We start from the raw sequence: 23,596 nt of genomic DNA on the forward strand, positions 1-23,596 counted from the left end.
TTCTGTTTTCTTTTCTCGTTACTGAAAACATACTTGGCAGTTCACGTCTAATAGTACAACGAAGCATTTTTTCATTTCCCTTTCTCCAACTCCTCTTTTCCTCTGCCTCTTCTTCTTCTTCTTCTTCTTCTCTTTCTCTCTCGCTCGCACGTTCTTTCGTCTTTCGTTCTCACTCACATTCTCTCGTTCTCTCGTTCTCTCTCTCTCTCACACGCGCGACCTCAACGACACGCGCCAAACACCGCGACCAGAATATCGATCGGATCGAGGACCGCCGCGATCGAGCGCGTCTTATAATTGATATGTCAGTGGGTTTTTTTTTCTTAATTCTCTTATCAGCGAACTCCTCCAGATCCTCCCGGGAAAGCGTAGTTAACTGCGAAACGCCGGCCGTCTCCCTCGGCTCCTCAAGGTTATTTCCAGCTGTTCGCTGCAACAATAAACGCCAGAGATCATGCTATCACCGCCGGCTACAGCAGGGTCTGGCGAAATGGCCGTGAGATACCGAACACTTCGCTAATCGATAGTTTACGAGCCCTAATTCCCAGCGTGCTCTTCATGGCGCTACCATTTTCTCCATTATACATCAGCACAGTTCACTTGAAATAAGGGTGGACTCTAACCATTTTTATTTTAGAGCTGACGCAAGATGACTCCATTTTATGGGAGCTTCAAATTTAACAAACTCGTCGACCATTTTCCCTTTTACACGTCGGCACGTTCTACTTAAAATATGGGTGGACTCCAACAATTTTTATATTTGTTCAACAAAGTTCAACGACCACAATCTTATTGAAAAAATTTTATGTATTGAAAACTAAGGGATGAACAACCGTAATAATTTTTTAGACGACGGTCTTATCTCCCGGATGAAATATTTGTAATTAAATGTAGCTGTGAGTGAATGGATGTAATCGATGAACCAATGGATCAATGATCTCTCGCCTCTTCCAACAAATTTGGCAAGCTAGATTCTTTTATACATCAGCACAGTTTACTTGGAATAAGGGTGGACTCTAAACATTTTTATTTTAGAGCTTGTCGACCATTTTCTCTTTTACACGTCAGCACGTTGTACTGAAAATAGGGGTGGACTACAACAATTTTTATATTTGTTCAACGAAGTTCAACGACCACAAACTTATTGAAAAAAATTTTGAGTATTGAAAACTAAGGGATGAACAACCGTAATAATTTTGTAGATAATTTTAGAATGGTCCTATCTGCTGGATGAAATATTTATAATTAAATGTAGCCGTGAGTGAATGGATGTGATCGATGAACCAATGGATCAATGGATCAATAATCTTCCGTCTCTTCGAAAAAATGTTACAAGCTAGATTCTTGTATAAAAACGAAGGTTGATTGATGTTACCGATTGAGAGATCGCGAATGTTCGCATTTTCCATTTTCGAGAACGGAAAAATGCAGAGAAATTCTAATCGGTAGAAACGCAGGTAAGCAGCTCGTCCAATAATTGATTATTTTTGCGTAAAGGTGCGCTATAAATAATTGCATCGAAATGGGGCGCAGGTGTGGCCGGCATGTCGGATCCGTTCACCCTCGTTTCGTCGCCGGGAAAACAGAAATATACCGGCGCGAAATTAGGCGGGACGAGCCGCAACCCAGTTCCAGCGAATATTCAATGAACTTTTCCCATTTTATCTCGCGGCCATTGTGTACAGCTTCTCATACCTTTGTAATATATGTCCCTGTTCATCGTCGGGCAGTTTTTCGGTCCCTGGAGGACAGCATATAACAGGGGAAGAAACGTTTAAACAATCAAACTCGGTTACAACTACGCTGCGGGCCTCTGTGCAAACCTCCGTGAAACAATTTATAAAAATTAAAACACACTCGCCTTCATCAAGGCTCCCCCTTCAAAGGAATTAAAAATCCCATTAAACTTTCACCGCAGCTTGTTTTAGAACATCAAACATACTGTAACTGCGTTCAACACACAATCTCGCTACAAATGAACCGCGATAGTTTATGAAAAACGGCACTGAAAATTAACTAGAATCGGAAGTTTCTTTCTGTACAATTATTAAACGAACAGAGATATGCTTCTATAGGAAATTATTAAATGCAATCAGCAGTCCGTCAGCAAGGGTATTTTTATCGTCGCCGTTTGCATACTGGGTCGATTATATTCACGACTAAATTTTTCACTGTTCTAAATTGCAGCGTCAAATGTTTAAAACCACTAATTGGAAAGAAACGGTCTTAAATTATTAAAGTCAGACTTGTGATATTTCCTGTTTCAGCGGAAACATAAGAATGTACATTTCCAGAAGATTAAAAACGTGAAAGGAACTCTAATGATCCTGTGAGAAAAATCACAGCCAGAAGGGTTCAACCGAAACTGAGATCAAAGAGAATACCGTGTTTATCGTGGCCGCGTTTTGCAGATTTCCGGGGGATTTTTGTTTCCGGTAATTGCGTAAAGCTCCGCAGCAGGGGATGGGGACTCGGTTCGAGGATTACCTGCACGTTGAAATCGATGTTTGTTCGCACGGGACGATGATGAAGCGGCTGGGGCGGTCTAAAATTATTCCCGAGAGGCGCGATCGGGTCCTTCTGTTCGCCTCTCATCAGCATCCGCAGCGCCAGCAGCTGAAAAGACACACGAATCAGCTCTCAGACGTACTGGGAGTCGAACCTCACCTATACGATCCTTTGCCAACGTCGTGAACCAAATCGACGTCGATTTGCTTGAACGCAGAGGTCGATATCTGAACGGTCGATAGCCAGCATGTCGCGGGAGAGAGAACTAGCCAGAGAATCCCGAAGAATCCACGGGATTTATTTATTATGGTGATGGGTCGTGATAGGCTACGGTGTGTCCCAGCACGACACACTGTGTTCGGTTATTTTGCATCCCTTTGCCGTGCCCGGTGCAACTTGTCGCGGCGAATTAGCAAGTATAATCCTTCCCACACCGACACAGGTTCTCGGCGGAGTTTTATCAAATTCGCCGAGCGTTTGCCGTGCCGTTCGCGAAAGCGCCGATCCACCGTTTAATCGCTAATTATAACCGCAAAGGGGTTTGAAACGGCTAATCCGTTGGCTCGCGTGCGTTACGCTTCTTCCGCGACGTTCTCAACATGCGATGGTCACGTACATTACCGTAACAGGTTACCGGAATAACTGTACAACCGTCGATCAACGCGACAAGAAAAGGAGATCGGGAAACACTCCGTGGAACTGATGTCCCAGATTTAAACAGTCACACATTGTCCGCATATTCTATGGATCTAAATACGGAACAGCTGTACGCAAGCAGGCTTTTTTTTTTTAAAGCTGTCAGTATTATTTGTTGTACAAATGAATTTTCAACGTACAGAAATTACTTTGTGGAATTTTGAGGCTGCTCTGGCACTGAATTTGTTGACAAAGTTGTTATCAACCACATTAGTTGGTTTATGAAAGCCTTAACAGATCTGGAACATGTCCTCCTTCCAAGTTTTAATTGAAACAGTGTACAGGGCGTGCGAAAAGTAATGCTCGTACTAGGGGTGAATCTACAACTCTGGATCGGTGAACATTTGTAAAAGAAAAAATTGTTTTTTACCTACTACCATATGTCTCAAATAGTTATTGAGATATAAGCTGTTGAAGATTCACCCCTAGGATGGATGAACATTACTTTTTGTACACCCTGTACAAGACCGACCCGAAAATGTCCGTGTCTCGTTGAGACCACAGTATTTTGACATTGCCGGATTTGTCGAGGGTGCAGATGCTAAAAGAATGTTTATCGGTTGCCCCGATCTCTGAAACGGCCTATACAATTTCACACTCGAGAGAGACCGATTCGAAGCGGTTAATCGGTCGGCGGGCACGGATCATTTGCCGCAACAAAATACACACTGTCGAAAAAAAAAAAATCGAGAGAGAGACAGAGAGAGAAGATGGAAGCGCGTTAATCCTCTCCAGTCAAAAACAACCGGCGCCACTCGACATGAATCACCCTCTATACCAAACAAAGCTGCGAGCGGAGATTTCCGCCTCTCCATTAATTACACCGGGATTTCGCTCTCAACGACACGGCGTCGACATAATTTTCCAGTCAACAATTTTTTTCTCTCTCTCTACTCCGTCACCCCTGTGTCCCGTCCTACCCCTACACCCCTGCGAAAAAAGCAGGGGTGTCGCACGGAACACGTGTAGTTCTCGTTCGCGGGATAAATCGCGTGCGCTCATCGCCGAGATTAATTCGATGGCGTGGCGTGCCAAAAAAAATTCCTATTCCGACGCCTCTGGCATGCATGAAAACCCCCTCATCGTTCCCCTGGTAAGCAACATTGCCAATAGACAATTTGTCAAGTCTAATATATTGTATATACTTTATGTTCCAGAATTGGATACTAATTTAATGCTTTGAGTGAACAGGTTCAGTAGTACGGGTTAGCCTTTGGTCAGCCACATGTGGAAAATTGAGCAGGATTTAATAGAGAAATTATTCTGAACCCTCCTTGTTACTGAGAACTGAAATACAACATGGTATACGGTATCTGTAGTTTGCATGTAGAAGTTTCAGTAGTATAGATTGATCTCTGATCAGAAACTCGTGAAAAATTGTGATCTTGGTTGGACTAAATCCGGAATTTAATAGAAAATTACTCCTGCATGTCAGCACCAACATGCATACAACACACCGTGTATATACGAATATTGACTCAACAGTTTCAGTAGTATAGATCCATCTCTGATCAGACACTCGTGAAAATTGTGATCTTGATTGAACTAAATCCAGAATGTAATAGAAAATTACTCCTGCATGTCAGCACCAACATGTATTCAACACATCTTGTATATACGAACATTGACTCAACAGTTTCAGTAGTATAGATCATCTCTGATCAGACACTTGTGAAAAATTGTGATCTTGATCAAATTAAATTCAGAATTTAATAGATAATTACTCCTGCATGTCAGCACCAACATGTATTCAACACATCTTGTATATACGAATATTGACTCAACAGTTTCAGTAGTATAGATTCATCTCTGATCAGACACTCGTGAAAAATTGTGATCTTGGTTGGATTAAATCCAGAATTTAATAGAAAATTACTCCTGCATGTCAGCACCAACATGCATACAACACATCGTGTATATACGAATATTGACTAAACAGTTTCAGTAGTATAGATTCATCTCTGATCAGACACTCGTGAAAAATTGTGATCTTGGTTGGACTAAATCCGGAATTTAATAGATAATTACTCCTGCATGTCAGCACCAACATGTATTCAACACATCGTGTATATACGAATATTGACTCAACAGTTTCAGTAGTATAGATTCATCTCTGATCAGACACTCGTGAAAAATTGCGATCTTGATCGAATTAAATTCAGAATTTAATAGATAATTACTCCTGCATGTCAGCACCAACATGTATTCAACACATCGTGTATATACGAATATTGACTCAACAGTTTCAGTAGTATAGATTTATCTCTAATCAGACACTCGTGAAAAATTGTGATCTTGATCGAATTAAATTCAGAATTTAATAGATAATTACTCCTGCATGTCAGCACCAACATGTATTCAACACATCGTGTATATACGAATATTGACTCAACAGTTTCAGTAGTATAGATTCATCTCTGATCAGACACTCGTGAAAATTGTGATCTTGATTGAACTAAATCCAGAATGTAATAGAAAATTACTCCTGCATGTCAGCACCAACATGTATTCAACACATCTTGTATATACGAATATTGACTCAACAGTTTCAGTAGTATAGATTCATCTCTGATCAGACACTCGTGAAAAATTGTGATCTTGATCGAATTAAATTCAGAATTTAATAGATAATTACTCCTGCATGTCAGCACCAACATGTATTCAACACATCGTGTATATACGAATATTGACTCAACAGTTTCACTAGTATAGATTCATCTCTGATCAGACACTCGTGAAAATTGTGATCTTGATTGAACTAAATCCAGAATGTAATAGAAAATTACTCCTGCATGTCAGCACCAACATGCATACAACACATCGTGTATATTCCAACATTGACTCAACAGTTTCAGTAGTATACATCCGTCTTTACGCCGACGTACAGTGTGTGACCCGTAAAGCGACTTTTCGTGTTCGAAATTCAATCTCCCTTCTTTTCCCTGCAAATTGCCCACACTTTGAAACCTTCTAAATATCGTTCCTTTCGGATAATTTTTTCGCCAGAAAAACTTGCTTTACGACGCTTTGCTCGGTCGAAACGCAGTGCGGAACTTTTCGAGTACTTCTGCCCGGTCCCTTAATGAACCGAAACTTTTTCTCAGACGTCCCGACCGAGTTTTTTCCTGCCTTTCCGTAAACAGATATAGTCGGCTAGAAAACCGCTGGAAAACGGAAAGTGTTATCGGCCGTGTTTCCCGTCGCGCGTTTATCGGCCGTTTAATTTTATTTTCACGGCCGTTTGATTCAATTTTATTCGTTCCCGATTCGGCAACATCGCTTTCTTTTATGATCGCGTGTGCAACGAGTGAGAGAGAGAGAGAGAGTGAGAACGAGTGACTGAGTAATCGTTTTATTTTCAGGTTTCTGCTACATTGTTGCTCCAAGGCGCACGACACCGGGCCGATAAAATGCAGTGGTGGCGAACGGATATGCAGATCGGAAGCAGGAAACGAGCTGTCGCCGCTGGTTCGACTCTGACAAATTGACAGGAGAACGGAGGACAAGGTTGCGGACTCAGCTGGTAATTATTCAGACAATTAAATGATATTAATGATAGCGTTTGCTGCTCGCAGGATTATTACGGATTATTCGATAAAAGTCGGAAGGAAGAGAATTTCTTTCAACGATTAAAAACCCATTTATTTTCTGACGAGTTACGGAATTTGATTCTGATTCATTTAATTTTAAAAGCATGCCACGATTTTCATATTTACCACAGGAATTATTTTATTAATTCGGTATAATCCCGTTGAAGTTTATTGTTTGCATTTTCGTACGTCTCGTTTTATCGGCTGCTGTTTAATTTCGTCATCGACTGTAGGCGTCGCGCTTCTTTTTTTTAATCCCTTGCCAACCAGCACTTGTACCATTTTCATAGGAAAAATTCCACAATGTCCGCGCGATCCACTCGCAACCATATTTAGCAGCGGGAATCAGGGCCGTGGAATTTAACAGTATCGTAATTTTATTCCGCGGAGGCCGTTTTTCAATTATCGAATCGCGAGAACCCTCGAGGGAGGCTCTTTGTACCGTCGTTTCCGGCCCGCGTACAGAGAGAGAGCGCGCCCTTTTATCTCTCCGACCGATGTTTTGTTTCGACCGAACAATAGTAATTAATTCCGACGAATGAAAAAAAAAAACGAGCGAGAGAGAAAAAAAGAAGATCGACCGGTGTGTGGATCGGTTCGTATTTTTCGGATCGATGATTAATTTCTGAAACGAAGCAGCAGCAGCAGCAGCAGCCGCAGGAGAAAGAGAGAAAGAAGAAGAGAAAGCAAGAGAGGGGGCTCCGCGAATCGTTTAAATGTTTGACAATAGGCACCGCCATACTTCCGTCGGAAGTCAATGGACTCCGTTATTGAATTCTCCGGCATTGTTTGCACCGGTTTTTTCGCGAACGCGTGCCGGCTACGGCTCCCGGTGCCCCCGTATTATTAAAATGCGAGCCGAGACGAAACCGTGCCGCGTTTCCTCTCCCCCTTTCTCTAACTGTGTGTGGGTGTTTTCGAAAATGGCCGCCGGCCCCCGTTCATCCGATCGATCCGACCGCGTCGGATTTCGCGGCGGGCCCGCGTGTCGCGCGCGAACAATAATCGTTCGCGAACCGGTCGGGCGGTCCCGTGAATAATAAATCGCCGACGATCGATCCGAATTAATCCGCGGATAATTGGCCCGCTAATTCTTTCCGCAAAGCCGATTCGTTATTTTGTTACGCGTCCGAATCGTTGTTTACTCCGGCGCGCTCGATCCGCACGCAATTTTTCATATCCCGTCGAATCTCGCGCTTAAAAGTCTTCCACTATTTATCGCCGGTTCATCCGGAGACTTCCCGGCGTTTTTCCATTTTCATTCATCCCCTCTCTCGTCGCGTGATGTAATGGTTGCGTTGAAATAACAAGGGGACCGTGGCTGGGTAAATCGCGATCAATGGACAAGTATTTTTATGCGGAATCAACTGTCTTTTAGAAAGTTTGTTCTTTCTTTAATAATTCAGATAAATTGAAAATTGCATTTGTCTTACATTTGTTCGAGTATTCCTAATGTTTGAAAGTGTTCATCGGCACAATTTCGTTATGAATGCGCGAAAGGATAACTCGGTCAATCGTTGACCTTCGGGTGATTGCAAGCAAAGTGTTAATTAATCCGAAGCGGCGTTGTTTAGCGCGAAGCTTTTCCGAGGCGACAAAGACGAGCCGCGCGTTGTTTCGCCGAACGAACCGCGGCCGGGATGATTTCACGCGACGCTCGTTTCGAATAATTAAATTATCATAGAATCATTACGTCGCCGAGTGAGAGTGTATCAAGCGGTGGCTCGGTTTAATTAACAAAACCCTTTCAGCGTCCGACAATAATACGGTTTACCGTTTGGTCGGGGGTGATCGTTTGTTCCGAGTGAAAAAAATCGCATTAAGTCGTCAAAGGGTAATCCGGGACAGATAAAAGGAGCCCACGTAAACCAATTTCCTTTTGTTCGAGGTCGCGCCAACGCTGCACGAGATTACGCCGCGTCCCTGGCCACGCGAAATCGTTAAAAGAACATCAGAAACTACTTTCGTGCGTGAGCTACCGCGATCCCTCAAGTCGTCGCGGCCAGATACGATCCGATGCCAAAGGAATCAAGTTCTAGACCCTGAACACGATCGGGGAAACTGCTCCTTCGATCCCCCGGCCAGAATAAGGTCAACCCTGGAGGCGCGATATCACCCGCGAAAATCTCGCTCCGCGTCCTTTCCGACCGGGAAACCACGGAAAACACTCCCGCCCACTTTCGAAAATTGATCCGGAAATCCCCGGACTACGGATCTCCTGCGTTCCGACCGGATTCGGCTGAAAATTTCATAGAAATCGTAATTTTACGTTCCCCCGGATGAAGCGATTGTTTTCTCAGCTGCCTCGAAAGATTCAATGGTATCGGCTCGACTTTCATCGGACAGGTGTGAAAAACTGTGCAGAATTTAATAGAAACTGATCCTCTGGTATCTGGCAGCTACTAACAACTCGAACACAACCGTGTACAGCTTTGATTTCGAACATTTAAGTAGTACAAATCCGTATTTGGTAAGAAATATGCGGAATATTGTGTAGAATCTAATAGAAAATGATTATCACATATGTCCAGTGTACTTTGTACGTTCTGTGTGAACAGTTTCGATTTAGAACATTTAAGTAGTACAGATTCGTATTTAGTCAGACATGTGCGGAAAATTGTGTAGGATCTAATAGAAAATGATTATGACACATGTCCAGTGTACTCTGAAAGTTCTGTGTGAACAGCTTCGATTTCGAACATTTAAGTAGTACAGATCCGTATTTAGTCAGACATGTGCGGAAAATTGTGTAGAATCTAATAGAGAATGATTCTCTGACATCTGACAGCTACTAACAACTCGAACACAACCGTGTACAGCTTTGATTTCGAACATTTAAGTAGTACAAATCCGTATTTGGTGAGACATGTGCGGAATATTGTGTAGAATCTAATAGAAAGTGATTATGACATATGTCCAGTGTGCTCTGTACGTTCTGTGTGAACAGTTTCGATTTAGAACATTTAAGTAGTACAGATCTGTATTTAGTCAGACATGTGCGGAAAATTGTGTAGAATCTAATAGAAAATGATTATCACATATTATATGTCCAGTGTACTCTTAACGTTCTGTGTGAACAGCATCGATTTCGAACATTTAAGTAGCGCAGATCCGTATTTAGTCAGACATGTGCCGAAAATAGTGTAGGATCTACTGTAATAGAAAATGATTATAACATATGTCGAGTGTACTCTGAAAGTTCTGTGTGAACAGCTTCGATTTCGAACATTTAAGTGGTACAGATCCGTATTTAGCCAGACATGTGCGGAAAATTGTGTAGAATCTAATAGAAAATGATTATCACATATTATATGTCCAGTGTACTCTGATCGTTCTGCGTGAACAGCTTCGATATCGAACATTTAAGTAGTACAGATCCGTATTTAGTCAGACATGTGCGGAAAATATTGTGTAGAATCTAATAGAAAATGATTCTCTGACAGCTACTAACAACTCGAACACAACCGTGTGAACAGCTTTGATCTCGAACATTTAAGTAGTACAAATCCGTATTTGGTGAGACACGTGCGGAAAATTGTGTAGAACCTAATAGAAAATGATTATGACATATGTCCAGTATACCCTGAAGGTTCTGTAACTATGAATTCTCCTACATTCAGGTTATTTTGGAAACAGATGGAAAGCAAATGAAACATGTCTGCGTTCCCAAGGATTGCTGCACCCTTCCCGACAGCTGACGCGCTTCTAGCATTCTCCGCGTGCCGAGCCCCACCCTCGGATCGTTGAAAGGTCAGCCCGGCCCGAAAAAGAAGATCGGGGCTACGATTGATATTCACTGCTGGGGCTCGGGGAGAGCATGCTGGGTTCCCGGGGTATCGGTGTAGGTTAGCGTGATTCGATTCTCACCTGCTGCTTGGTGATGTATATCGGTTTGTTCAGGATGATCCACGTGGTGGTCTCCTGGCAGGCCGGCATGGTGAAGGAGCCGTCGTACGTCATGTAATATTTCGTGTCCGGCAGGAGGGACCTCACCGCGAAACGCTTAATCTCCATCGTCTGGCCTGTGTGCAATCGGTACATCGATCGATGAACAAGCGGTGCTCGGGTGCAGGGGAGGTGCATCTGACAAGGCATCGACCGTGACGCGCATACGTACCCCAATTAGCATCGACGTGCCTCTACACGGCCCCTCTAACACCTTGCCCCCGCCCAGGCAAAGTGTAATACCGGGGCCGCTTACAACACCCGGAGCCCGTTTTCCCAGTCACTTAAGAGCTAATGGCCGCGAGCATGGTGAAAAGTTCGCGTGCGTCCCGACACACGGCCAACCCCGTGCCACGCTAATTTTCGAGCTCGATCGAACCCTCGCCGGCTTCAACTTCGCGAAATTTCTCGGCTTAACGGGCCGCCGTTCCGCAACGGGAGCACGGGGCGGACGAGCTGAAATTTTCAAACCAGCGGATGCTACCTCGCGCCTACGAGGACAGCTTTATACACCCTCCGCCGGATTGGGGTTTGGGGTACACGCGCACGAGCCCGACACGGTTATCGAACAACCCTTATCCACACCGAGGAACCCGAACCCTTCTTAGGGGGATGGTGATCAACCGCCCACTCCGTTCTACAGTCCCCCGATTTACTAATATTGAAGTTGCAAGCTGCTCTCCTCGATATCCATCGAGCTTTCGAAAATACTGCCTCGCAGTGCATGAATATTTTCGCTTGAGAAAACTACCACGTGTTCCCGAACTACCAGGCAACGAGCACATACAGTTTTAAATTGATCTGCCCAGTAGCTTTTTCACCAATAAATTGCCGAACGTTCCACCCCCTTGACACGAGAAGTACCGATCATTGCAAGACTTAATTGACATTTCGCACGATCTGTTCTACTTCGAAAAAATACTCAAGTTTGAAATGAATCTGTCCAGAAGTTTTCCCCCGAAAAATATGCGAACGTCGCAGCCCGTTGACGCCGCGAGCACCGATCATTGAAAAACCAATTGAGATTTCACGCGGTCTTGATTATAATGCGACGTCGATGACCGTAAAATGAAAATCCTGAAGTGGGTCATTTTGATCGATTCGAACAGTTCCGAACGAGTTTTCCGTCGATTAATTACTGGCAGAACGCGAGGCAGTGTTTAAGGGCGCCCTTTCCGATGCTCGCGATATGCTCGCGGCCTCGGAACACGTATTTTCGAATATTCTTTGTATTCCAGCCGCCCCGAGGAAGATCGAGTAAAATGCAACGAGAAATATTATACGCCAGCTACATTGGAAAAAATGAGGGAGCTGACGGAACAGCCCTCTGGGGCTGACCTCGTACCACATATGTCACTTAAAGGACCGGGGTGGGCCATAAGATATCAAGGATGAATTTTCCTGCTATCAGCCTATAACTTTATGTGCCAAGCCCCGGGATAATACGAAAAAATCCAATCGGTTTTTCGATACCGGCCGCCTCTTCGCGCCCGACCTTCGTATTTTCGTCAGTTTCTGCCACCGTTCCCGGCTTAATATCACGGATAGCCTCTATAGATTCTACAGTTTTATAAAACACACACAGGGTCGATCGATCCTACGAAACCCAATTTCTCTCTGTCTATATATAGATCGATCCCGTAGACACCGTGCGCGCGTTCGCGAAACATAGAGACAACTTTCGACATTCAATTTTATAAATAAGCTCCATTGGAATGCACGGTTTCATCAAATATCGGGAGCCGATCGATCCCTCTAAATACAATTTTTCAACGTTTGAACTCCGTTTTACAATGCGCTCGATGGATTTCATACCCCTGCAAAACACAAAAGGGGAAATCGAATTTTCTAAATTCGATTTTTCTAGGTTCCAATTGAATTTTTATAGGGCGTACTCGACGGAATCTACGCTTTCCGAAAACCCGGAGGCAATCGATTTTTCCCCCGAATTCAATTGTTTCGCGTTCGAGCCCAATTTCCCGCAGACCGTTCCGCAGAGATTTCGGACTTTTATAAAATTCTAGATGAACGTTTCCGCGCTGCCCGGCCAGCGAGTTAGGTGTCGTAATAAATTTACGGCGGATTTAGCAGCGTGCATCAACGAGCTATCTGCCCGGGAAATTCGAATCTGTCTGGCGAAGGCCGCGAGAGAACGTATTAAATTACTGATGCTCTCACCTCCGTATTTGATCTTATCCAGCTCTTCGGTTAATATCCGTAGCTCCGGGTTCGAGAGGTCCCCGACCTGAAAGCCAACCGAGAGGATATCTGTGACGTATCGCTCGGTGCGATCTTCGCTGATCGCCGGCCCGATCTTCGCCGGCAGGAATATTCGCGGGGCAAGAGAGAGATTAAGCATGTACCTGGAGCAGAAGCGACATCGCGACGATCCCCTGCGCCTTGTGCAACGCGTCCGAGAAGTTGTTGTACAGCTGCGAGTTGAAGCCAAATATTTGCAGCTGTGAATGAAAACGGACCACAGTTTAGCCGGGGGAGAACCAACCCCTGCTCCCTCCCAAACAACTTACTGTTTCTGATACATCAACACCGCGCCGCGCCTTGTGTACGCGCTTCGATTTACTAACTTCTACGGTTTACGTCTCTGCCTTTGCTCGAATAAGAACAAAGGGAACGGAGTTTCCCGGGAAACTGTCCCAACACCTTGCTTTTTCGGGTAAATCAATTGTTTTCTGTGGGATTCCGAACACGCAGGAGTGTGGGCTTGTCTTTGGACAGACGAGAAACCGTGTCGAACTTAATAGAAAATTATTCTGACATTTCACTGTTGTCGATAACTCGAACATAACACAGTGTACTTCGCATAAAGCTTAGAAGTTTTCAGTAGCACGAGTTAGCCTGTGATCAGACATAAATATTGTGCACAATTCAGTAGAATGTTATTCTTCACTAACATTCGACTACAACTCAATAAATTGTATAGACAGCTTCAATTTAAATCTAGTAGTATTACTTTATCTTTGATCAGACAGAAGTGTAAATGGACCTGAAATCAAACAGCAATCTAATCACTGCAACATGACCATTAAATATTTTCTGTATGGCTTCTCAATTTACACGTTCCAGTAGTAACAGTTCGTCTATGCTCAGACAGAGGCACACGAAACCGTGTCGAATTTAATAGAAAATTATTCTGACATTTCACTGTTGTCGATAACTCGAACATAACACAGTGTACTTCGCATAAAGCTTAGAAGTTTCAGTAGCACGAGTTAGCCTATGGTCAGACATAAATATTGTGCACAATTCAATAGAATGTTATTCTTCACTAACATTTAACTACAACACAATAAATTGTGTATAGACAGCTTCATTTTAAATCTAGTAGTGTTACTTTATCTTTCATCAGACAGAAGTGTAAATGGACCTGAGATCAAACAGCAATCTAATCACTGCAACATGACCATTAAATATTTTCTGTATGGCTTCTCAATTTACACGTTCCAGTAGTAACAGTTCGTCTATGCTCAGACAAAGGCACACGAAAGCGTGTCGAATTTAATAGAAAATTATTCTGACATTTCACTGTTGTCGATGACTCGAACATAACACAGTGCACTTCGCATAAAGCTTAGAAGCTTTCAGTAGCACGAGTTAGCCTATGGTCAGACATAAATATTGTGCACAATTCAGTAGAATGTTATTCTTCACTAACATTCGACTACAACACAATAAATTGTATAGACAGCTTCAATTTAGATCTAGTAGTATTACATTATCTTTGATCAGACAGAAGTGTAAATGGACCTGAAATCAAACAGCAATCGAATCACTGCAACATGACCATTAAATATTTTCTGTATGGCTTCTCAATTTACACGTTCCAGTAGTAACAGTTCGTCTATGATCAGACAGAGGCACACGAAACCGTGTCAAATTTAATAGAAAATTATTCTGACATTTCACTGTTGTCGATGACTCGAACATAACACAGTGTACTTCGCATAAAGCTTAGAAGTTTCAGTAGCACGAGTTAGTCTATGGCCAGACATAACTATTGTGCACAATTCAGTAGAATGTTATTCTACACTAACATTTGACTACAACACAATAAATTGTGTATAGACAGCTTCATTTTAAATCTAGTAGTATTACATTATCTTTGATCAGACAGAAGTGTAAATGGACCTGAAATCAAACAGCAATCTAATCACTGCAACATGACCATTAAATATTTTCTGTACAGCTTCAATCTACACGCTCCAGTAGTAACAGTTCGTCTATGCTCAGACAAAGGCACACGAAACGTGTGAAATGGATTAAGCTCTATCCTGACAGACTACAGATGTTCAAATTTTAAAAATACGTACGACAACGTAAGCTACGGTACAGGCAAGTTAGAGTTCCCAGTGGAATAGGATTGCCATTAGTCAGACAGTAACGACACACAATGGATATTCATTCTAAAAAGACCGCGCAAGAGATAAAAGAGGGGCACCGTGAATGTATTCACGGATTCAACTAGAATAGGAGTGCTAGTGGTCAGACCACCGACACATGCTTCCCACAAGAGGCAAGAACGACGACGTTTCCTCTGAATGAATACAGGAAGAATGCATGCGAGGGGACTAGGTTGAATACTTTAACCAGGATCGAGGAATGAAGGTACACACAGAGGCATCTGTTTAGCAATTTAAGTAGAGTAGTACCGCGAATGGTCAGATGCCCGTAACAGAGTTCGCAGATGCGAGAGAGTGGCATTACCCTTGAATGAATACAAGTATCTGCGGAATAATCAAACGCGACCCTTTGCGCGTATAAATGGAAATATGGATGAAATTCAGTGGTGTAGGTAGACCGTTGGTCAGGCATCGTGCATATTTTATGTTTTCGCCTAAGGAATCGAACTTTCTCGACTTGGACATCCATCTGCTGGATCGTTTCTTACAAAATTAGTGCGATAATCAACGACAAATTCAATGTTTGAAAGCATGTGAACATTGGAGCAGCCGAAGACGAGAGAAAAGTTTTAGAAAATTGATTTCGAGTCAGGTATATTTCTTCTCTATCAATTCAGTCATGGTGGCATCGCACTAGAGTTCTGCACAGGTGATGCTCAACGGGCAGTTTGAGAAACCAACAGAGGAAAAATAGAAAATCTTTTGAAAGAATTCTGCGAAGTAGAATCTTTCACAGGGGCCGAGAGAAGTACAGTAAGTCCTCTATAATCGCGAAAGCCTCGGGGAGGTTCGTTTGCAGAGTTCGTAGACGGACACTAGTTTTTTGAGCTTCAAAGGCCGAGCCGAACGTAGAGAAGGACAGCGCGTGTAAAGAGAGTCCGCGCGCTTTCTTTCCCATACGCTGTCCTTCCTTGCGCCCGAAACGTTTGTCGTCAATTAAACTACTAAATACAGTTGAAATTATATCGTGTTTGGTCTTATTTTAATCAGGAAAATACCACAAACATATTGATGAAAGTTTCATAAAAAAATAAGTACTAATAAAAACGATTAAATATTGGTGTTACATCGTGAGGACGCACGAGCCTTTGAACTCTCCGTGTCGCGTTAGCAGTGGTTCCCACCGATATACCCGAGCCAAGATCAGATTAGTACAGTGGACGGGATATCTCTTTTTGCGTTTATCGTGTGCGGCCTTTTTGCGACTATAGAGGACTTACTGTACCGGTAAAATGGAAGTCGGAAAGTAAAGGTCTTATTCCGCAGATACGTGTGCTAAAAATGCTACCGGGGTCCAATAGTTCGCGCGATTGTACTCTCTGAAGCAGCCTGGTAGTAGAAAAATCGTCTCACCTCGGCTGGGAAGGCGTGTCCATCGACGATGTGCTCGCTGCCCGTCCGATCGTCGAGGCCGAAGTGCAGATGGAGCTCGTGCAGCTGGTACCGATAGCTGAGCGGTCCTCCGGAGATGTTGACGGGGTGTCGTGTGTCGTTGTCGACGGCGAATTGGACGGTGTGGCCTGTGTTCGCGAGAACGCCGGAGACCCGGTGCTTGTCCATGTGTAGAGGTTGCAGATTGGGATCGAAGAGGAGCCTGGACGGCTCGAGGTTCACCGGCGATTGCCGCCTGCCCTTGTGGCACAGCCACCACTCGGGATTGATCAGACCCCAGAACCCGGGACCTTCAAATCGCGTCGATTAAACCGGTGGGGAACGGGGGGCTCCCGCCCATGGGGAGGGTTAACAACTTCGAAACGAAGTTTCCGCGACGCTAAGCCAGGGGATTAGCGCGCGAGGCCTGCCCGCTCGTCTGCCAAATTATTCAGGGGTCGGGGGAGAGTCAAGTGGCGACCGGTTCATGATTTCACAGAAGCGGCCCCCCGATATCATTTTTTCATACGATGGGAAAACCATCGCGCCTGCTCTAAGTGGCTCGAACTGCGCCAGAAACCGATCTTTTTGGACAAAAATCCGCCGACAACTCAGTTTTTCATCGATTCAATTGGAATTTTTATTGGCATGTTCGTGAAGGACTTATACTTATCTACAAAGCCGAATAACTCCGATACTTCATCCGCCCATACCATAAATTTTCATGTCCCAGCCGAGTTGCCGACACTTCTTAACCCTAAACCCTAAACCGCAAAATTTTAAACTGCAAATCTGCCCCTGAGAATTACCAATTGAATAGAATTACATTCGACACTTATGAGCAGCGCATAGAACGCAAGCTTTTTACGGTCGTCGAAATTGTTTGCCGAATTTCCAGCTTTCCAGGTAGGGCTAACCGTTTCCCCTTCGCGTGCGCGATGACGTTCGGAGCCCGATTTTCACGCAAAACGAAGCATCAGGTGAGAACAGATTTCGACTTGAAATTACTTCGGAATTACATCTGCAAGATACAGAGCCACGAGAGGCTGGAAAAAAAAGATATGTCTGAGCCGTCGCGATAGGGAGACTCCTCGGAGAGCCGAGATTTCACTCGACGGATGCTTTGCTTGGGGGAAAATCACGTGCCTCGAAGTGGCGAGACAAGGAGACACGTTCGGGCTCGCGAGCTAGGGTGGAAGTTAACGATCGGCCGGGAAGTTAACGGAAGAATCCCTTACCGGAAATGCCGTCGTAGGTCCACCAGGCGTCCCAGCTGACGGGCCTAGATTCTGGAAATAGTTAGGTTATCAAGAATTTCCGCGATGTCGTTTACGCGGCCGCGCAGAGCAGTCCTTAACCTAGAACCAGTTATGTCTTGGGTCAAGTGGCAGTGGATATTTGGCCACGGTTCGCCGAATAACGAGCCACTCGTCTCAATTACACGGTCTTCTGTCCCCGGGGGGAACAATGATATCAAAAGATCTAGCCTTCGCGAGCAGCTAGCCGTTTCCGCGGGAGGGAAACGACGAGACGCGCGACGAAAGAACGAGAAAGAGGAAAGAGGGCTCTTGGCGGATCGATTCATCTTCAGGTTAAGAACCGCTGATTACGAGGCCCGGGGATCGCCGGTTCGCGACGCACAGTACCTTGTATCATAACGAGAACGAACACTCCCCAGACGCCCAGGAAAACGGAACTGAATGGGGCCATTCCTAGCGTTGCGCGGTCTTCGTCAATTGAACATCATTCGTCTCGATTCTACGAAGAAAAAGAGAAAGAAGAAGATATATATATATATACCCGGATTGCTCGACGAGCACGTGTACACGGTGCGATGATCCAGTCTCCCACGTGGGCCGATCCCCTAACGAACACTCTCCGAGTCGTCTTTGATCTCCGCGCGGCAGCGCAACGTCGCGAATCAATTTCCCTTTATTAATCCCAGACAGGGTCTCTTCGTCTTCTTTTTCGAAGCACACGACACACGAGTCTCCTTTGACTCGTCCGACGAAAGCGGCGAGGATACAACACACGTTCGCCTAATCTCATCCGAGGATCTCGCGCGCGTAGATGACACACGCGATAACGATATCGATCGAGCGGGAATGTCAACGACGGGGGCGTGTTTTAATCGAGCGTGGTCACGCGACCACCTCCTGTCCTCCTCTCATACTCTAGATCGCGTAGATCCCGTGGCCGGCTAGTGAACCCATCGGTGGATCGCAAACGTGTGCCGCTACACCGTGGCTCGGACACGCGAAAGAAAAGACAAATCTGCAGTGATCGTTGTCGAGACGGTCCTCCGCTCCGAGGGGGCGGGGTTCCCCACTCGATCCCCCGCCCACCACCTGCAACCCGCCACCCACCAGCAACCGTGCAAACCCCACCTACCCGGTCCACTCCACCCCGTTCCACGACACTCCACGCCGATGTATTCTTAGGTCAGGAAAACTCGAGTAGACTCTGTTCGGAAAGTCGATCGATCGATCCGATCTCCTCGTATCGGGCCTGAGGATCGCGCTGGGACACCGGAGTGTCTCTAACCTACACCGGCAGCATCGAGATAAGAGCCCTCCGACCGTGTCCCGAGTACGATGACTCGGCTCTCACCCATCCCGCCCTCCCTTTGGCCCCTGAACCGCCCCCTTTCACCGCCCCTCAGTCCTCTCCACCCACCGCCTCGTTTTTCTTTCGGCCGCCGACGAAGCCGTCTGCCAGACGGTTCTTCATTGAATTTCGAACGATTGTTTCGCACCGTCGCGAGCCCCCTTTGTCCGAAGCCCGGCGGCTGCATTCTAACCGGGCGTAAAGTTGGTTCATTCGACGCTAATAAGCCGATCGCCCGCGAAACCCACGCGTTTCCCGATCCTGTTTCTTGCCTCGAGCCACCGCGATTATTCCACCGATTCTTTGCCCCAACCGAATTAAACCCTTGAGCTTATGCTCTTCTCCCGAGTTACAATCGCTAGGACTTCTTCGTCCCTAATCACTCCCTAGAAGGGGAAGGCAATTTAGAGGTCGTTGCTTAAATATTCGTAGCAACGGAATAAGAATTTTCGTTTCTGTTGGACGAATTTTTTGGAAATTTCTATTGGGAGAATTGAAATAGCGACCATGGGCTTCTAAAAATCGTACGAGATTTAGTAGAACAATACCACCAGAAATTGCGCATAAATGGCCGGGGTGTATGAGAACTGAATAAATGAAAATACCAGGGTAGAATAAAACGCAGATAGCAGTTTCGGGTTGACAATAAATACCTGTGAAGGGATTAGAGAAATATTGACAGGAATTCGTGGAAAAATCAAATTGTGAAACGAAGCTGGAAAAAGGGGTGGAGGTTAACTCTAAATTCCCGGGGAGGGATCAACGAAATATTGTGTAGGAACATTCGAAACGGAAAGAGTGGAACAAAGGCAAAAATCCTGGGGATTGACTCTAACCGCTAGCCGAGGGATTAACGTAAAATCGTAGAGGAAATTCGGAAGGAAAATAAAATAGTGAAACGCTGGTGAATGGAGTTAAACGTTGATTCTAAATTCTCATGAAAGGATTTAGAAAAAATCGTGCCGGATAAAAGGAACAAATAGTAGAACGAAAATGAAAAAGGCTAAAGGTCGACACTAGATAGTCGCGGAAGGATTAGTGAGAAGCGGTACAAGAATTGTCGAGGAGCGTTTGTGGAGCGAAGATAAAAATGTTAGGATTACCAACAATTACGGAAAATGAACTGTGCAACGAAGACCGAGGGTCGAGTGTGCGTGCGAGCAGGATTGGCGAAATCCAGCGGACGGCCCTGGTCCGTCGGATAGTAGATAATCGACGTGCCGGAGCGATTCCCCGGTTTCCTGTGTAAAATTTAACCGACCCGCTCGCAAATCGAGTCGATATTTCAGTGACACGTCGATTATCGCGATCTCTGATGAGGCTTTCAGCTATTTTCGGAAGCTTATCGGATTCCGGGCAGCAATCCGCTCACATCGACGCGACTTTTCCTGTCTCGCGGGATTCACGGATAACGAGACAATTATCGTCGATTCGACAAAGGCTCCGGGGAGAGAGAGTCCCCGTTTGTTTATAATCGTCGACAGTGATTTTATCGTTCGATCGCGTCCGAGCGATTCTAGCCGTTCCCCTTTCTAGGCAGGGGAGAGTCCTGAAATAAAAATATCGAGCCGATTAATCCACCGTCCAATCTGTCGATAAAGATTTCACGTAGAATGCTGCTCGGATCAACATCAACGAAACCTGGGATCGCTGAATCGACGATTCGAACGCGATTCTGCAGTTCCCATGAGAAACAGAGAGTCTTCCTCGAGTGTGTAAAAATGGCGCAGGAGTAGGAGAACACTGTTGGCAGTCTCCGAAGGAATCTTTTCGCTCGAACGGAAATGAACGACGATTTTTCACTGGAAGGAATCGTGCGAACTATGGAAACACACCTGAATCACAAGGAAAAGGAAGCCTGGTCGAAGCGACGGTCACGTTGACAGGATCTTGCTGGTTGTGCGAACGAATGGTCAGCTCGGCGCCGTCGGCGAATTGAATCGAACTTTTTTCTCGGAGCTCGACTCGCGGAGCTTCTAGTTCGAATAGCGTCTAATCAGGCGTAGAAAGAGGTCTCTTCCCTTCCACTCGAGCGCAATTATCGGAGTGGAGGGCTCTAGTGCGCTCGGCGTTCCTGTATGCATACATACATACATGCAGGCAGGCAGGCACGCGTAGATGTACACAGTCGAGGCGTCTCTACATAGATAGATATCGCTTCGAATCGCTTCTATATATCGATGTATGCGCGTCTGTTTCCCGGTTTCGCTGGCCGGCCGTCGAAACAACGGCCGGGCTAACAACGGGCTCGGCTCTCGACGATAATTGACCGTTCTGCCCGTCGAACCAGAAGTGCAACGACTTGACTTGACTCGACTCACGGTTTCCTCGAACCTCCAGTAGCGTCGACTCGTCCCGTACACTTGTGGGGCAGAGGGAGCGAGAGAAAGAGAGAGAGAGAGAGAGAGAGAGAGAGAGAGAGGCGATAGACAAACCCGCTGTTCGGATTGGCTCAACAGCTTCCTACCGCGAGAGGATCGCCATGGTTCGGCCCGAAGGATCGAACGAACACTGTGTCCACGGTGGTGGCGCGGCGTCTCCACATCCACCCGCACACACTCGCGAGAATTGGCCCTATGGATCCCCAGGATCTCTCTCGGCCCGGAGATCCTTCTCCAGCCGGAAGATCGATCCCCTCGACTTCGAGGACCAGAGGATTCCTCGGGAGCCGCGAGAACGATAATATCGCGACGCTCGGGGAAAAAGCGTGAGCGCGATCAAACACAGACAGAAAGAACGAGAAATAGAGTTTAAGAGAAAGAGAGAGGGAGAGGGGGCAGAGGGGTAGATAGACGAGAAGGAAGAAGAAAGGAAGGAGAGAGAGAGAGAGTTCGGCGTAGGGTCGGCCGCGCTTGCGAGACTGGTGGGAGGACGAGCGTGCGAATCGATCGCGGCGAAACGCGCGATGGTGCGGCCAAAATTTTCGCGTGACGAGCGGAGAAACGGGCGCCGCGTCCTGCGGAAATCAATAATAGGCGATCGGGGCCGGAAAAACCGTCTCGAGAAAATCCCACCGACAAGGGATCCACGCCCGAGCTCGATTTTCCTCCTGCTTCCTCGGGAAGAAAGTCGTCGAGAGTTAGTAGACTCGCGAGAGAGCAAAGGTCCTTGTGGCGGCAGGCTCGCGATACTGACCGTGGACGAAGGAAAAAACCGTGCGACGTTGTCTCCGGTCCTCGCGGCTCCGGTTGTGGACCCGCGGCTCCGGCTCGCGGCTTCGGCGCGCCTCCTGCTGCTCCGTGGGGCGGCCGCGCGGCTTTGTCACCAGCACTTTGCGACGGACAACACTGTGCGCTTTCTACTGGCCGGCAGGCTGGCTGGCAGGCAGGCACGCACGCAACAACCAGACTGCTCTCTCTACGACTGCCTCTGCGCTCCGTCGGGCAAAACGAAGCGAGGCGAGCTGGTAGCGCCGCTCCCGAGCGGAGGCGAGAGTAGTGGAGAGGCTTGTCGACGGCTGGCTGGCTCGCGGCAAGCCCAGGCCAGGGCCGAGCTTTTTTCCCACGGAATAATTTCGTTAAAAGCGCGGCTCTGCGCCTCCGCGAAGGAACGACGAAGGAGGAACGACTGCCCTACGAGCCGCGCTCTCTGTATACGTTCCTCCTTCCTCCTCTCCCTCCCTCTCCTCGCACCGACCCTCCCTCTCCTCAGACCTCTCTGTTCGACCCCTCTCGCGCGGTCTTCTACCCTTCTCTGTCGGACTCTAGCCTCGGCCGATCCGTACCCCATCTAGATCTCTGTCGGGCTTTCCGGTAGCCGAGAGAACGCACGCATGCGCCCACCGATATACACCTATATCCATCCCCCGTGCGTTTCCTCCTCGTTCTAGCGTTCCTCGACACACCGTGTTCCACCCTCTATTCCGCTTCTCGTTCGTTCGCTAGCTCGCTCACTCGCTTGTGCTTGCTCGCTCGTTCTCCTACTTCTCCGGCCGTGGCCCTCCGTTCACCCACATCGATGCTTCCGGACACGGTGGAACGAGCGTTTCGCGCCTCCGTGACTCTTTCGGGCATCCTCGGAGGACGTCTGCGCATTGCACGTCGCCAGGACTACGCCGGCCGAACGACGCGATCGCTTCTTCCTTCCGACGTCTTCTCGTCGTCCTTCTCCTTTTCTTCTTCTTCTTCTCCTCGGTTCTACTCTATCTCGTAGACGTCTTCGACACGTCTTCCCTCCTCGTATTCTTCTTCTCTCTTCTCCGAGTCCTCCGGCCTTCGGACGCCAGAGATACATCTGTACCGGTTACCAGCGCTTCCCTTCCACCGCGATCCCTAATGAATCGACCTTTTCGAGATGTTTGACCCTCCATCCCCATGCCCCGCTCTACCCACGGCTCGCCCCGACGAACCCCCTCTCCCCGCCGCGTCCTTATCCATGGGAATAATCAATGGGCCGAGATGTTATCGAGTCACCAGGCCAGCCTGAACTCGTTACTCGATCCTATTTAAATTGGCCGCGTTC

The 23,596-nt window shown here is 46.4% G+C and overlaps 1 protein-coding gene across 3 annotated transcripts; it reads right to left on the reverse strand.

The window, feature by feature from the left end:
* Positions 1-309: 309 nt before the first annotated feature.
* Carpb (Carbonic anhydrase-related protein B) lies at positions 310-22,743 on the reverse strand. Of its 3 annotated transcripts, none has more exons than XM_076437685.1 (10): positions 22,271-22,743; positions 18,175-18,286; positions 17,767-17,817; positions 16,511-16,839; positions 13,103-13,198; positions 12,918-12,984; positions 10,662-10,816; positions 2,488-2,616; positions 1,696-1,741; positions 310-430 (listed from the first exon to the last, which is right to left on the reverse strand). In XM_076437685.1, the coding sequence occupies exons 2-10, from the start codon at positions 18,236-18,238 to the stop codon at positions 414-416; spliced, it is 954 nt and encodes a 317-aa protein (XP_076293800.1). In that variant the 5' UTR covers positions 18,239-18,286; positions 22,271-22,743; the 3' UTR covers positions 310-413. The 3 variants fall into 3 exon arrangements, with proteins under 3 accessions (XP_076293800.1, XP_076293802.1, XP_076293801.1); XM_076437687.1 differs by lacking the exon at positions 22,271-22,743 and adding an exon at positions 21,571-22,264; XM_076437686.1 differs by lacking the exon at positions 22,271-22,743 and adding an exon at positions 20,971-22,264.
* Between the last annotated feature and the right edge of the window lie 853 nt (positions 22,744-23,596).

The sequence above is a fragment of the Lasioglossum baleicum genome, chromosome 14 (assembly GCF_051020765.1).
Source record: "Lasioglossum baleicum chromosome 14, iyLasBale1, whole genome shotgun sequence".
In the NCBI taxonomy this organism is placed as follows: domain Eukaryota; kingdom Metazoa; phylum Arthropoda; class Insecta; order Hymenoptera; family Halictidae; genus Lasioglossum; species Lasioglossum baleicum.

Excerpts from the sequence above, each read along its gene's own strand:
- Carpb (XM_076437685.1), bottom strand. The coding sequence starts at position 18,238 with ATGGCCCCATTCAGTTCCGTTTTCCTGGGCGTCTGGGGAGTGTTCGTT. Across the intron at positions 12,985-13,102 it reads CGATGTCGCTTCTGCTCCAG|GTCGGGGACCTCTCGAACCC; the intron begins GTACATGCTTAA and ends GTTGGCTTTCAG. Across the intron at positions 10,817-12,917 it reads GGATAAGATCAAATACGGAG|GCCAGACGATGGAGATTAAG; the intron begins GTGAGAGCATCA and ends GATTGCACACAG.